Source organism: Cricetulus griseus, chromosome 7, assembly GCF_003668045.3.
Source record: "Cricetulus griseus strain 17A/GY chromosome 7, alternate assembly CriGri-PICRH-1.0, whole genome shotgun sequence".
NCBI classification, from domain to species: Eukaryota; Metazoa; Chordata; class Mammalia; order Rodentia; family Cricetidae; genus Cricetulus; species Cricetulus griseus.
Genome location: NC_048600.1, coordinates 69,302,880 through 69,318,918, shown reverse-complemented (window position 1 = coordinate 69,318,918; position 16,039 = coordinate 69,302,880). Strand labels below are relative to the sequence as shown.

Below are 16,039 nucleotides of genomic sequence, written 5' to 3'. Positions count from 1 at the left end.
AAAAATAATCTGGGTATGGAGGTGTACACTTACTATCCTAGCACTGGAGAGGTAGGCAAGCAGATCCCTGAAATGTGCTTGCCAGCCAGCCTAGCCAAATCAGTGAGAGTTCCAGGGCCCACAGAGAGATCACTCATCAAAAGCAAGGTTGCAGTTCCTGAAGAGCAACACCTCTACATGCCTGAACACACATGTGCATGTGCATACAGCAACACACACAAATAGTGCAATGTCAGAGAAAGATATGATTGACATACTATTTTAACACTTAGAGACACCATAGACTAGGACAAAAGGGCAGAATGTCAATAGGCATCAAGATTTTAAGTCATAGCCAGGGTCTGATGCATAGCTCAGAGGTTGAGTGCTTGCCTAGCATACACGAGGCTTTGGGTTCAGTCCTCAGCAATACTTTAACCAGAGTGGTGTCTCATGCCACTAACTCTAACACTTTAGAAATGGAATCTGAAGTCCGAGGTCATTCTTGGCTGCAAATCAACCTGGAAACCAGCCTGGGACACAGGGTGAGATCCAATGCCAAGAAAAAACTAACTTAGAAATAATTTTTGCCCCAGATTGATAGCTGGGATACCAGCATGGGACTGATCCAGACCCCAAGAACATGGGTGTCAGTGAGGAAATCTCGGAAATCTACAGGACCTCCTGTAGTAGTTCAGTACTTATCCCTAGCATAGGTGTGGACTTTGGTAGCCCATTCCACATAGAGGAATACTCCCTGAGCCAAGACACACGGGGGGTGGACCTAGGCCCTATCCCAAAGGATATGATAGACTCTGATGACACCCCCATGGAAGGCCTCACCATCCAGGGGGAGCAGAAAGGATATGTGATAGGTAGGGTTTTAGTTGGGGGGGGTAGGGGAGAAGGGGAAGGAGAGGGAACTGGGATTGTTATGCAAAACAATCTTGTTTCTAATTCAAATAAAAAAATCTGCAAAAAAAAAAGAAATAATTTTTGCTTCTGGAGTTGATTTGCAGATGAGGAATATGGTGATATATATATATATATATATATATATATATATATATGCTGATAAGCAGATGTAGGATATGTGGGTGTGTATCATGTGTGCTGAAATATGCAGATATATGGAGAGATAGTCTTTGCTGCATTATTTCCTTGGCAAAAAACAGAATAATCGAAGTTTCTCATTAATTGTCAACTAGTTGAAAAACTAGAAAAAAATCTGTGTGTGGTTAAATAGAAGTGCCAGGCATGTGTTCACAGGGAACAACTTACAAGAAATATTTTGTTTATTTATTGTTCTGAGATGGGATCTCACTGTCTAGGCCTTGGTGACTTGGAACTAACTATGCATGCCAAGCTACCCTCAGACTTGTGGCAATCCTCCTGTCTCTGCCTCCCAAGTGCTGGGATCACATACATGTACCACTACATCCAGCTTTATATTTGGTGAAATAACAAAGGTCAACAATTCACAGAGACATGCCACCGTGCACCTGTGGGTGTATGTGTGGCTCCCCTACTTTCTGTTTAAGATTGTAGGCACAGGGCTGGGAAGACACTGGGTAAAGTGTTTACCACCCAAACATGTACACCCAACTTAGAACACTCAAACCCATATAAAAGCTGGGCACAGTGGTGCGTATCTGTAATCCCAGTGTTCCTAAGTGTGATAAGAGACAGAGACTGGAGAACCCATGAGGTGCAGCTAGTCTGACATACGCAGCAACAAACAGGAGAGATGCTGTTCCAAATAAGGTAGAAGGCTAGGATGAACACTGAGGTTGTAATTTGACCTCCACGCGTGAGTCATGGCAAACTCCAAGGGAGAATCAGGGGTGGGGAGAATGGTCGTGGCTGTATGGCTGCTACACAGTAAATTGTACTGTATCTAGAAAGGACATTTATAATTTTTAAATAAAATATTTAAATGAAATACCTGGAAGTTCCTATAGTCTCAGAACTTCCAGGAATGCATGCTTCACATGTCCCCTCTGAGCCAGTCTGACCTGAGTCACTGACTTTTGACCTGTGAAGCTTCCCATGGGTCCTGAGCCTCCTTCCCTGGAAGCCTGGTGGCATCTCACATCCTTTCAATGTCCTGTCTGCAGGTTGTACCAGTCAGTCAAGGTGATGTACTCTGTTGGCATCTTCTTCACCTATGCCCTCCAGTTCCATGTCCCAGCTGAGATCATCATCCCCTACGTCATCTCACGGGTGTCTGAGAATTGGGCTCTGTTCGTAGACCTGACCGTCCGCACAGCCTTGGTCTGCGTGACCTGTGAGTTGGGGAGATGATACTTATTCACTCAAACCTGTGACATGTGTCCTACCCTGTAAGGTGCCTACCCAGCAGCCTTGCCGCCACCACTTGCCTCTGATCAGCCACTTGCCTACCTGCTGCTGGCCACTGTACTTATGTGTCTAACACTCACACCAACCCAGTATTGCTACCAACTGAGGGAGTCATGGCCCAGAGAAATCAAGTCACATCCCCACATCACACAGCTCCATGACAGAATGGGGGATTTGGTCTCCCAGGGCCTGTCTCCTTTCCATTTTATGTATGGTCAAGTCCCTGGGTCATCAATTATTTAGTTGTAAAGAAATTTACACATTCAATTGTAAAGAAACTCTTTTCTCTTCATTCACCCACCCTTTGATTCACAGTGAATATTGCTTAGGAAACATTGGAAGAAGGGCTGGGAAATCCTTTCTCTGGAACATTCTAGGAAGAGAAGATCAAAAGAGGTGCCCAGGAAGAAAGAGCAAAGGAACTGGGGATGTTTGACCTAGAGAAGCGAGGGCACTGGACTTCCAGTGTTTGATTATAATACAGGCAGAAGAGACCCTTAGTGTGCGTAGGATTCAGTGAGAGACCCTATCTCAAGGTAATGAGGCACAGGGTGCTAGATGATGGAGCAGGATACTTGATCCCCTCCTCTGGACTCCACACTCATACAGGGCGTGTGCGCGCGCACACACACGCGCACACACACACACACACACACACACACACACACACACACACACACTTTTTTTCTCTATAAAAAAATGATAATTTTAGAAAAGGGTTTCGGGGCAGACAGGGTCCAGAGCCATGGTGCCTGACCTAATCCTTAAACTCCAAAGCCATGCTTGTTGGGGACTCCCCTCTTTGAGGCATACTCAGTGAATCTACATCTCTCTCTCTCTCTCTCTCTCTCTCTCTCTCTCTCTCTCTCTCTCTCTCCAGGTTTCTCAGCCGTTCTCATCCCTCGCCTAGACCTGGTCATCTCCCTGGTGGGCTCTGTGAGCAGCAGTGCCCTGGCCCTCATCATCCCGCCCCTGCTGGAGATTGCCACTTTTTACTCTGAGAATATAAGCTGTGTGACCATTGTCAAGGACATCATGATCAGCATTCTGGGCCTCTTAGGGTGTGTATTTGGGACATACCAAGCCCTCTACGAGATGACTCAGCAGGCCCGATTTCCCATGGCTAACTCTACAAGTGGCTACACATAATTGCCTATTTTTATTTGAAAAGTTCATCCTTCCTTCCATCCTCTGTTGGATTCCCATTATACACGTTCATCAAAACCCAGCATCTCTATGTTACTTAGTGGCTTCTTTATCTTCCAGGAGGAACATGGGTGCTGGTGACTCAGGTCGGGACTGATCCTTGAAAGGTGCCCTGCTATTGGCTCAGAGTTTCTTGGACAGTTCTTTTGTACCTTGAAACCCAAATCAGGTTATATCTTTGATACCATCAGCCTCAAAAAGTCAGGCAAGGCTGTACACACCTACAGTCCCAGTGCCAGAGAGAAGGAGAGGCAAGCAGAGACAAATAGATGCCTAAAGCTCATTGGCCAGCCAGCCTAGCCAAATCAGTGAGTCTGGGTTCACTGACAGAGCCTGTATCTCAAGCGTAAAGGTAGAATGCAATCAAGGAAAGATAAGTGATATCAACCTTACACTCCACATGCTTGTACATGTACACACAGATACACACACCCACACTGATAAAGCACATGTACTACATACACACAACCAACGTGGGAGAAACAAAAAAGAAAGTGGGTGGACGTACAGAGATGACTCATCAGTTAACAGCACTTGCTGCCCTGGCATAGCACTTGAGGTCAGTTCCCAGCTCCATGTCAAGGAGCTAACAAGCCTGTAACTCTAGCTCTAAGGCATTCTGACACCCTCCTCTGGCCTTGTGGGTGCACACATACACATATTTATGCTCATGCGCTCGCGCACGCGCGTGTGTGAGCGCGCGCGCGCGCGCACACACACACACACACACACACACACACACACTTCTATAAATTAAAAGTAAATAAATATTTTTTTAGAAAAGAAAATGGATGGCACACCCCATACTCCCTGATGCTCCCTGAAAATCACATAAATGCAAGAGTGGTTGTTTTCCCTATGTTCAGAATGTATTTTTGAAGCATCAGGCTTAGACAGTGTGCACTGAGGGAATATGAGTCTCCTATTTGGATAAGAGTCTCAAGAAGAAAGTAGCCTTAACTATGTCCAGCCACTGAGTCAAAATGTATCCCTCAAACATTTGAAAAAATCATTTCCCATAAATTAATTACCCTGCTGCCCTGGCAATCTGAAGAGAGGTAGAAATAAATGCTAGCTTCTTTGGAAGTTTTCATTACATGTCCATCCTTCAGAGAAGGTACATCCCCTTATTACCTAAAAGGAGCCACTTTCCCATCTATACTGCTTCCTTCTTCCTCTTTTCCTCCCTCCTCCCTTCCTTTACTTGTCTTCCCTTCCCTCTCATCTCGCCTCTCCTCCCCTCCCCTCCCCCTGCCTGCCTACCCCTCTTTCCTCCTAATTCTCTCCTCTCCCTCCTGTGGAGAAAGAGATTTTTATCCTCTGCAAGGATTATTGACCTACTTTTTAAATAACATTTAGCTGGGGGTGGGGGGTTAAAAAGACAGTGTTTTCTGCAAACACACTGCTACTGTGTTTCTTGTCCAAGGACAATTTTGTAATGTGGAAGTCTTGATGCATGTAGCACTCATGGGCATTTGTCCCAAGCATCTTTTGTGTTTGAAAAGATTAACATAAAATAGTAGAAAGTTAGAAAAACACATCCTATGTAATTCAAATAATGAATCCAGAAAAGCTCTCATGCCACCTGGTTTAGAGCACACTGCTGGGTAACTTTGGCTTATCATAAGTAAAAGCTGGCTAAAAACAAACAAAACAACAGGTGAGCCAGCCAGGCATGGAGTCTGTACACACAGGAGGCTGAGGCAAGAGAATAACAAAATCAAAGTCTGGGTTATGGAGGGGGTTCAGGGTCACCTGTGCAACAACTTAGTGAGGGCCTGTTGCCAAAATAAAAAGTGAAGGCGAAGGGGCTGGGGCATGGTTCAGGGGCAAAGCTGTTTGTTGCCTGGTATGTGGAAGACCTGAGGTTAAATTCCCAGTAGAGCAAAAGGCAAACTAACAGAATGATGTGAATCACAGCTGGATAAAAGCATCATGGGAAATTAACACTGGAGAACAAGCTCCTTTGTGGACACAGCGGAGCACTGGGACTGGCGCCCAGGGCCTTGTGCATGCTAGGAAAACACTGTACTAATGGAGCCACCGCCCAGGCTTATGGTGCTTCTTTGAAGTTCTTTCTAGAGCTTTCCCCTTGCATTCCTAACCTATCTAAGTGTCTGTTGCAAGAGGCCTATTTTCTTGCCTGTCTCTGCTAGTGACATGGCTCCTTAGGAACCACAATCACTCCTGACTAGATTTAAAGTGAGAGACTTATGATTTTTTACATTTGTTTACGAACTTAAAATATCATTGTATGGTTATGAGCTGAGTAGCGGTTTAAATGAGAATGGCCCCCAGAGGCTCATAAATTTGAAGGTTTGATCACCAGGGAGTGGAACTATCTGAGAAGGATTAGAAGGATTAGGAGATTTGCCCTTGTTGTTGGAGAAGGTGTGGCCTTATAGGAGGAGGATGTCACTGGGAGTGGGCCTTGATGTTTGAAAAGTCCATAGCTGACCAAGTCATCTCTGTCTGTCTACTGCCTGTGGATCAGGACGTAGTGCTCCCAGCCATTTCTCCAGCACCATGTCTGCCTACTTGCCACCACACCCCCTGCTGTGACGATAATGGTCTGAGCCTCTAAAACTATAAGCAAGTCCCAAATTAAATGTCTTCTTTTATAAGAGTTGCTTTGATCGTGTTGTCTCTTCACAGCAATAGAACAGCGACTAAGACAAGCTGGCTAATTTTTTAAGTGTGTGTGGTATGGTGTTGTTAGACCCCCGAAAACTCAAGTATCCGGGGTCTCAGGCCAGGTTCGCGGTCACCCCAATCACCAGGCAGATTCGAGAGCTTGCTGCAAACTGCACGAGGCTTTATTGTAATTTAACGAACTAACCCCATGTTAGCTCGGGTCTTTCACCCACCCGCCATGGCAGACGGCTAGAAAAAGACGGCTCCTAAGGTCTCCCCAAAGATCTTATAGGGCAGCGTAAGGGGAGTGTCTAGGGGTACGCACAGGCTTACGATTGGTGTGCCTCCAGGCTTGGAGGGCTTGCCCTGTGTTGATTGGTCAACTGGTTGTTATGGCTCATAGGCCCTCCCAGGGTGGTTGCTATGCTCTCTACGTCATTGCTGTGCGCTTGTCCGTAAAGCACACCCAGAGCCATAAAGCATAGCACCACCAGCTAACTTCTGATTGGTTCCTTGTCACAAGACAGGCATCTGACTTTCTGGTTTCTAGGACAAGGTCATAGAAGCACATGTTCAACCATTATGGCTGCCAAAAGGGAAGCCGGTTCCTTCAGTGTATGTGTGTGTGTATGTGGTGTATGTGTGCATGGTGTTGAAGGAACTGGCTTCCCTTTTGGCAGCCATTATGGCCGAACATGTGCTTCTATGACCTTGACCTTAGTCACTAGAAGGTCAGATGCCTGTCTTGTGACAAGGAACCAATCAGAAGTTAGCTGGTGGCGCTATGCTTTACGACCCTGGGTGTGCTTTACGGACTAGCACACAGCAATGCCGTGGAGAGCATAGCAACCACCCTGGGAGGGCCTATGAGCCATAACAACCAGTTGACCAATCAACACAGGACAAGCCCTCCAAGCCTGGAGGCACACCAATCGTGAGCCTGTGCGTACCCCTAGACACTCCCCTTACGCTGCCCTATAAGATCTATGCGCAGCAGCTTCAAGCCGTCTTTTCTAGCCATCCGCCATGGCGGGTGGGTGAAAGACCCGAGCTAACATGGGGTTAACTCGTTAAATTACAATAAAGCCTCGTGCAGTTTGCAGCAAGCTCTCGAATCCGCCTGGTGATTGGGGTGACCGCGAGCCTGGCCTGAGACCCCGGATACTTGAGTTTTCGGGGGTCTAACAGTGTATGTGGTGTATGTGGTGTATGTGGGGTGTGTGTGTGTGTAGGGGGGGTCCATAAACTTCCCAAGGATCTTCTATCCCTTCCTTTCTCCTCAAGGTTAGAGCAGTGGAATTACAGATATACTGCAGCATACAACTTTATGTGGACTCTGGGAATTCAAACTCAAGTCCTCACAACTGCTCAGCAAGTAATTTACCATACTCACAATGGGCTTAATTATAGCACCTTTGTATACAGAAGAACAGAGAGCAGAGGGAGAGTGGTCAAGGAGCCCTCAAAACAATTACAATAGTAACACAGAGGATCACTGGCAGCAGGCACAATGACCTCAGTGGCCTAGGCCTGTCATCCCAACACTGGAGTGGTGGAGGCAGAGGGATCACACGTTCAAGGTCACCATCAGCTACACAGCCAAGTTCCAGGCCAGCCTATGCGACATGAGACCCTGTCTAAAAAGACAAAAATAAAGATTGGACCAGCAAGAGAGCTCAGCAGATAAAGATACCAGCTGCCAAGCCTGACAACTTGAGTTCAATTCCCATCACCAATGTGGTGGAGAGAGAGAAGACAGGAGACAGATAAATGTAACAAAAGTCATTTTTTTTTTTTTTGAAAGAGACCAGAGGCTGGAGAGATGCTCAGTGGTTAAGAGCACATCTTGTGCTTGCAAAGGACCAGAGATCCATTCCAAGAACCCTCATTGTATAGTTCACAACTGTCTGTAACGTCAGTTCTGGGGCTCCTACACTCCCCTTCGGCCTCCTTAGGCATCTGTGTGCATGTGCACGTGCAGACATACACATATACCTAAAAATCTTTTTTTAAGAGATCACCGACCACAGGTCACAATAACAGAAGTGATACGGATAAAAACCTTCAAAATGTACAAATTGCTAAATACGATGGACAAAGCATGGGTACACGCTGCTGACAAGGTAGCCCTGGTGGACTGGCTTGACACAGGGTTGTCTCAGGGCTTCGAGCTGTAAAGAAAAATGGCAATATCTATACAGCACAATAAAACAAGAGCTGCCTAAGCTTGGCAATCCAGTGTGGTGGGGTACCCCTGTGTTCCTGACACTTGGACTTGGAAGGTGCAGGCAGGAAGATTAAGAGTTCAAGGCTAACAAGGGCTACCTAGTGAGTTGAGACCCAGCTGGGTTATCTGAGACTGTATCTTTTTTTTATTTTAATTTTTTTTTAATTTTAGAAGCACTCTTTTTTTTTGTTTTTTGTTTTGTTTCCAGACAGGGTTTCTCTGTGTAGCTTTAGAGCCTATCCTGACACTCTCTCTGGAGACCAGGCTGGCCTGGAACTCACAGAGATCTGCCTGCTTCTGCCTCCCGAGTGCTGGAATTAAAGGCGTGCGCCACCAACGCCTGGCAGAAGCACTCTTTTTTACATATCAATCCCCCCCATTCCTTTGCCTTCCCCCGAGACTGTATCTCAAACTTTCTACTGGACAGGCTGGAGGAGGGGGAAGAACCTATATGTCAATAATAAAGCATTTGCTTTACTGTGCTAGCGCATGAACCTGAGATTCAGAAACTTTGCCTAAGGTAAAGCAATAGAGTAGAGGGCATGCTATTTGCTCTGTGGGCTCTTTCTTTACTCAGTACTTTCCACAATTAATGGTTGCGGGAGCAGGCAAGGATTCCATAACTCAAGACTAAAGAGAGGGAAATGTAGGCAAGGTAGTACCTACCTGTAACTGCAGCATTCAAGCGACCGAGACAGAAGGATTTTGGTTTCAAGGCCAGCCTGGGCTACAACATAGTGAGACTCTGTAAAATAAAATAAATGTAAAATACAAACAATACCAGGTGTTGTTGTACCTGTTCTAAAAGTAGAGGTCGGAGGATCAGGAGTTCAAGATCAACCTTGGCTACATAGTTTCAGGCCAGCCTGGGCTAAGTGAGAGTCTCAAATAGATGATAATAATAATAGCAACAACAACAAGCCGGGCATAGTGGTACATGCCTCTAATCCCAGAATTTAGGAGGCAGAGGCTGGTAGATCTCTGTGAGTTCAAGACAACCAGAACTACAGAGTGAGACCCTACCTCAAAAATGAATGAATGAATGAATAAATAAATAAATAAATAAGGGGCAATTTAAGAGGAGAGAAGTGTCACCCTCACTCTAAAACACCTTATCCCCAGGAGCTTGGGGCTTTACCAGGACTGGGCTCTGAGAGGATGTGGCATGCACTCTGTCCTCAGAGCTTGCCAAGTAGAAGGGAGACTTCCAGGAATCAGGATGCCACCTCTTCTTGCCCCTAAATGTTTGAATGTTCTGGGATTTCACCGGGAGTGTGGCTCTGTTATAACAAGAAAAGCCCAAGGTTATCTGGAATGACAAAATAAGTGCAGGTGAGATTGGACCAGTCCCATGTCCCCTACCCTTGGGAGGATGAGTGAATGCTATGCACCCTGGGAACACACGCTTATCAGCATCTAGACCTCAACTTCTGCAGGCAAGCAGCCTCTGATTAGCAGTATCTCTGGGAAAAGCTGGGACTTGGTATTGGAAGCAAGATATTTAAGATACAGAAGATCAGGGGGCCAGCGGTGAGTCGTGATCCCTAAAGCATTGTTACATTTTTGGGGGGGGGTTTCGAGGCAGGGTTTCTCTTGGCTTTGGAGACTGTCCTGGAACTAGCTCTTGTAGACCAGGCTGGTCTTCAAACTCACAGAGATCTGCCTGCCTCTACCTCTGCCTCCTGAGTACCGGAATTAAAGGTGTGCGCCACCATTGCCTGTTGCATTTTTCTACTGGGCAAATGTGTTTGAGTTACAGAGAGGAATGACGCCCATTTGGCTGTATCTGAATCTTCACCAAGGTCACCCAAAGAAAAAGAAACAGGTGGTTGAAATGGCTGAATAGTGTCAGCCTGTGAGTGGGAGGCTGGGGAAGTTGCCCACGTGAGGATGACCTTTGAGGAACAGCAGGAACTGGTAGACAAACAGTGGCTGGGGCTGGAGAGCAGTCTGCTGAGCAAAAAGAGCCAGGGTTAAAAGCAAAAATATCAAAGGGCTTCTCTCATACATGGAATCTAGATTTTATACGCATATACACATACACCATGAAAAATGGAAGGGGCTTTGGGGAGAAGGGGAACACGGAGAGGAGGAAAAGGCAGGAGCAGGTAACAGTGAATACGGCCATCGCATGAGATCTTGAATGACAAGTTATTATTAAGCCAGCACTTTATACAGGGAATACAAACTAATAAGACCTGTTACGATTTTTGGAGTTCTAAAATTATGGACCCAGCCACGCCTGCCACCATGCATGCCTGCCTGGCTGGGAGGGACGGCACTGCACTGCTCTGAACTGAGTCAGAATAAACCCTCTTCCCTTGAGTTGCTTTTGCCAGGTATTTGTTCAAAGCTAAGAGAAGAGAAACTAACACACCAATAGTGGTAGTTTAAGTGTGAACCACACACCCAGTTCTCTGTTTGAAATATTTTACATACATAGTCTTCCAAGCTGGGCCTGGTGTTGTGCCCAAAGTCCCTGCTACTCAGGAGATTAAGGTTTAAAAATTTACAATGAAGCCTGGCAGTGGTGGTGCAGTCCTTTAATGGACGCATTAGGAAGACAGAGGCAGGAGGATATTTGTCAATCCAAGAACAGCCTCATCGACCTACACAGAGAATTCCCAGACCTGCCAGGATGTGTGCATGTGTATGTGTGTAAACCACAATGTGAGTTCAAGGCCAGCTTAGGTAATTTAGCAAGAGCCTATCTTAAAATTAAAATGTTTTAAAGTTCTAGGTGTGAGGGAGCTGCTGCAAAACCTGACAACTCAAGATCAGTCTCCAAGCTGGGCAGTGGTGGCTCACACCTTTAATCCCAGCACTTGGGACACAGAAGCAGGCAAACTTCTGTGAGTTCAAGGCCAGCCTGGTCTACAGAGAGAGTTCCAGGACAGGCTCCATAGCTACAGAGAAACCCTGTCTTGAAAAACAAAACAAAACAAGAAATCAGTCTCCTGTACTCACATGGTGGAAGGAGAGAGCCAATTTCTAGAAGTTGTCCTCTGACCTTCACACACACAAGCACTATGGCACAGGCACACACACTCAGTAGTACATGCACATTCATGTCACATGCACACACACATACAAACACTATATTTTTTATTTCTTTTTTAATATTTAGCAGGGCTAAGAAGAAGTTTCAGTGGATAAAGCACAAGTCTGATGACCCCAGTTTGAATCCCCAGCACCACATAAAGCAAGCATAGTTGCATAAGTCTGTGGTTGCATGAGTCTGCAATTTCATTTCTCCTGCAGACAGATGGGAGGCAGAAACAGGAGAACCCCGGAAGCCCAAAGGCAGGGAGCCTGGCACATGCAAAGCTGAAAATCAGAGACCTTGTCTCAAGGTGGAAGGCAAAAGGACATTGAACACCTGAGGTTGCCCTCTGACCTCCACACATACGCTATCGCATAAACATCATACACACACAAAGAAGAAAAAGACTTTAAAGATTAGCTACCAAGCTAACGCATGATGGCACATGGCTGTAATCTCAGCACTCAGGAGGCTGAGGCAGGAGGATCATGAATTGGAGTCCAGTCTGGGCAACACAGTAAGACATAATCTCAAAAACAAAAACAAATTAGCTACTAAGTTCATACTGCTGTATGAACATACATAGCACAAAGGCAGCAGCGGGTTTATTAGCTGTGTGAATGAGTAAAGCTAGCTGGTAACTCTCTTAGAGTGACAATATTTATTGTTGGTTATTTCCAGGGTGTACCTGACTCAAAGCTACAAAAGCCCCATAAGCTGGTACCCAATCCCAGGTAAACTTCTCTGTGGCATGGATGACACTCCATTTGGAAGTAACTTACTGATGATTCCTCTAGAAATTGAATCTTGATGGTCTTGGGAACTAACAGCCCCTCCTATCTTCCCAGCCTTTTCTGACATCAAGTGCCTTCTCCTTGCAGCCGTGCCAGCCTGTCCCATCCCCCAAGCACCATGCTCCCCCTCCACCTATTTTATTCCTTTTGGGCCTCTTTTACTCTTTTTTTTATTCCTTTTGGGCCTCTAACAACTTAACCACTTCTCATCCTCAGATCTCATGACAGAGCTGCTGCCTTCCCCAGAGCCTATATGTTGGCAACACGTCTGTGTATTCTCTCCTTTCCAGGGTGAAGTGACATAAGAGCAGGCTCAGATCTGTGGGGCTTTTTCTTCTTTAGAAGGAACTGTGTGCATGGTGTGGGTACAGATAATGAAACCGGAAAGGGGACTGTGAGACGCAGAAATCAGTGTTGTGGGGGAGGATTTGAGGGAGGGTAATAGAACACGCCATGTGATGTAGACACAGAAAGGCACTTACCAGAAGGGAAAAGGTCCACAGGAGGGGGCACAGGGAGGAGGGAAGAGAATCAACAAATTTTGTTTGAAAATGCAACAATGAAATGGAAGTTTATGCTAATTAAAATAATTTTTAAATTGGGATGACTCAGCAGGCAAAGGTAATTAACCACCCACAATTGCCAAACATCAGTTTAATCCCCAATCCACAGTAGGAGAGACTGACTCCCAAAAGTTATCCTCTGACCTCCATATTTGTACCATGGCACAAATGCCTGAATACTTGCTCTCCCTGCACATACCTAATAAATACACGTAAAAGAAACCAATAGAAACTTCCACAAAGCAGTCTCACAACCTTTTAGTTTTGAAAAACTTCTAAAGCAAGACACAATAGTTTGTATATTGCCTCCCCTACCAGTCATTAATGCTAACAGCCCACCACGACCACAGCCAGAACCGTGTCACAAACATGGCTGAAAAGTTATTCTGATCCAGCATCGAAACAGAGATCTCACAGCATGTCTTTATACTTTATATCTCTCCCGGTATGTGACTGTTCTAGATCTTCCCTTATTGCTCCTGGCCGTGACAACCTTGCAGAGCTATTCAGGGCTGTCTGATCATATTGAAATAACTGGCTATATTGAAATGACTCTATACTTCTAAAGAGAACGTCAGAGAAATGGCACACGTCCTTTGGTAATTATTCATTTTATAGGATTTTGTCTTGTTTTTGACACAGGGTCTCAACTATAGCCCAGGCTAGCCTTGAATTATAATCCTCTAAGGGCTGGTGTGAGCCATCACGCCCTGCCAGATAGACTTTTGAGAGCATTCGGATACTTGCTCCCTGTGCTGTTTGGTCCCAGTCTTAGCATCCACATGGGATTCTTGCCTGTGACATTACTCCTGAGGCTGCTGATCTTTTTCTATTTCTGTTTTTCTTTAGGATTCCACTGTATACAGGACTCTATCCTGTGTTCTTATTTAAAAGGTTCAAACAAATTATTGTCATTTTCTGTTACTCAAATTGGCCAAGACTTAGTCATTAGGTTGCCTTCAGATTGGCTCCAAGCTGGCTTTGATCCCAGCACCCTGGAGCCAGAGGCAGGTGGATCTCTGTGAGTTCAAGGCCAGCCTGTTCTACAGAGTGAATTCCAGGCTAGTCATGGCTATACAGTGAGACCCTGTTTCCATATGTGTGTGTGTGTGTGTGTGTGTGTGTGTGTGTGTGTATGCCACCAAATATATGCCATATATGGTGGCATGCACATGGACCACACACCTGCAATCCCAGAACTCTGGAAGCTGAGAATGGAGGATCAGTTACTCTCAGCTTTCACAGGTTTGAGACTAGCATGGACTACATTGAGACCCTCTCAATAAGAGAGAAACATAAGAGAAAAAAACCCACATACAGAATTAAAAACCCACCTTGAAGACTGGGCATGGTGACACACACCTTTAATCCTAGTATTCAGGAGGGTGTATTGTTGTGGAATATTATTTTAAGATGTGTTAGTTCATTTATGATGTCGAACATTTGTTTGATGATGCAAAGATGTGTTGCATTCTTTTATGTTGCATTTGTTGAACTCTGTGAAGCTGTGTTACTTTGCTTGTCTAAAACACCTGGTTGGTCTAATAAAGAGCTGTGTGGCCAATAGCAAGGCAGGAGAAAGGATGGGCAGGGCTGGCAAGCAGAGAGAATAAATAGGAAAAAAAAGAGAAAAAAAATCAAGGGACAAGAAAAGAGGCCAGCCACCCAGCTACACAGCCAGACACAGAATAAGAAGGAAAGAAAAGGTAGTCAAAAATAGAGAAATGTAAAAACACTGAGGCAAAAGGTAGATGGGATAAATTAAGAAAATCTGGTAAGAAACAATCCAAGCTAAGGCTGGGCATTTATAATAAGCCCATGTGACTTAACTGGGAGATGGGTGACAGGCACCCCCAAAGAACAAAGAGTAAGAAACAACAACAGTGTATGGCAAAGCAGAGTAGTATAACAGGATGATGTATGCAGGGTTGGGAAATGGGGTACCATGAGGGAATGATCTATATAGGGTTGGGAAGCAGGGTGTCACAGTGGAATGTATGCAGACATGCTCACCTCTTGTGGGCAGGAAGCAAACAGAAAAAAAACAGGCTGGTGTGCCAATATTCTCTTCAAGTGCCTGCTCCCTAACACCTCATTTCCTTCTTTCTAGGCCCCAAAATACAACATTCTACTTTGTCCCATGATCTGAGGTGTCACCCTTAAAACTTACCTCCACCCCTCAAGAGACATCCAAGCACATTTTAATAAGTATGACATACATAAAAGATTTCCTGTGTTGGGTGGTTGTGACACATGCCTTTAATCTCAGTACTTGGAAAGCAGAGGCAGGCAGATCTCTGTGAGTTTGAGGCCAGACCGGTCAACAGAGCAAGTTCCAGGACAGCCTCCAAAGCTACACAGAGAAACCCTGTCTCAACAAACAAAAAAATTTCCTGAGGTAGTAAAGTTCTGTTCTGAACTGGGTGCAGATTTGGTGGCATAAGCATATAATCCCAGCGAACAGGAAGATTTAGTTCTAGGCTAGTATATACCACCTAGCAAAACCAATGAATAAAAGCAGAATGCAAACGAGAAATCAAACGAGAGCTAGACATGGTGGTATAGGCTTGTTATCCTGAAGGCATAAGGACGCAGTCAAATTTAGGGACATAGGAGTCTGGTACATAAGGAGTTTGAGGCCACTCTAGAATAGAGTGAGACCCTGTCTCAAAATGAAAGAATGGGGAGGGGCTCTCAGTCAAGTACTTACAAGTGTGAGGAACTGAGTTCAAATCCCTAAAAGCCACGTAAAACACTGGGCATGGTGGAATAATTTGTTATTACAGTGATGGTGAGATGTAAGGTAGAGGCAGGCAGATAGATACCCTACCACTCACTAGCTAGCTAGCCTAGCTTGCATAGCAAGTTCCAGGTTAGTGAGACCCTGTCTCAAACTAAAAGTAGAAAGCACCCGAGACACACACACACACACACACACACACACACACACACACACACACACACACACACACACCAAAGGAAGATAGAATGGCAAGAAACTCTAGGCTAAGAAACATGAAATCGTACCCTGAGAGCTCAGGCTCAGTTAATCAGAGCAGAGCAGAAATCCCAGCTGCTGCTGAGATAAACACGAGCACCCATGTTTGGTGATGCCTGGATTCCCCTGTACCACCCACCAAGTCCTTCCACAGCAACAGCCCATCACAAACAAACTTCCAAAACACCCAGCCATGCTCAGGGAAGCAGGCAGCCAAGAAAAAGAAGGCACTCA

The 16,039-nt window shown here is 45.4% G+C and overlaps 1 protein-coding gene across 2 annotated transcripts in view; it reads left to right on the top strand.

Annotated features, from left to right (window-relative positions):
- The window catches only part of LOC100759799 (proton-coupled amino acid transporter 3), a 28,805-nt gene extending 25,261 nt beyond the window's left edge, over positions 1-3,544 (top strand). For both annotated transcript variants that reach the window (XM_027426211.2, XM_027426212.2), the window contains 2 exons: positions 2,097-2,266; positions 3,221-3,544. In XM_027426211.2, coding sequence (XP_027282012.1) covers positions 2,097-2,266; positions 3,221-3,489 — 439 coding nt within the window. In that variant the 3' untranslated portion in view covers positions 3,490-3,544. The remainder of the gene's footprint in view (positions 1-2,096; positions 2,267-3,220) is intronic.
- The last annotated feature ends 12,495 nt before the right edge of the window (positions 3,545-16,039 follow it).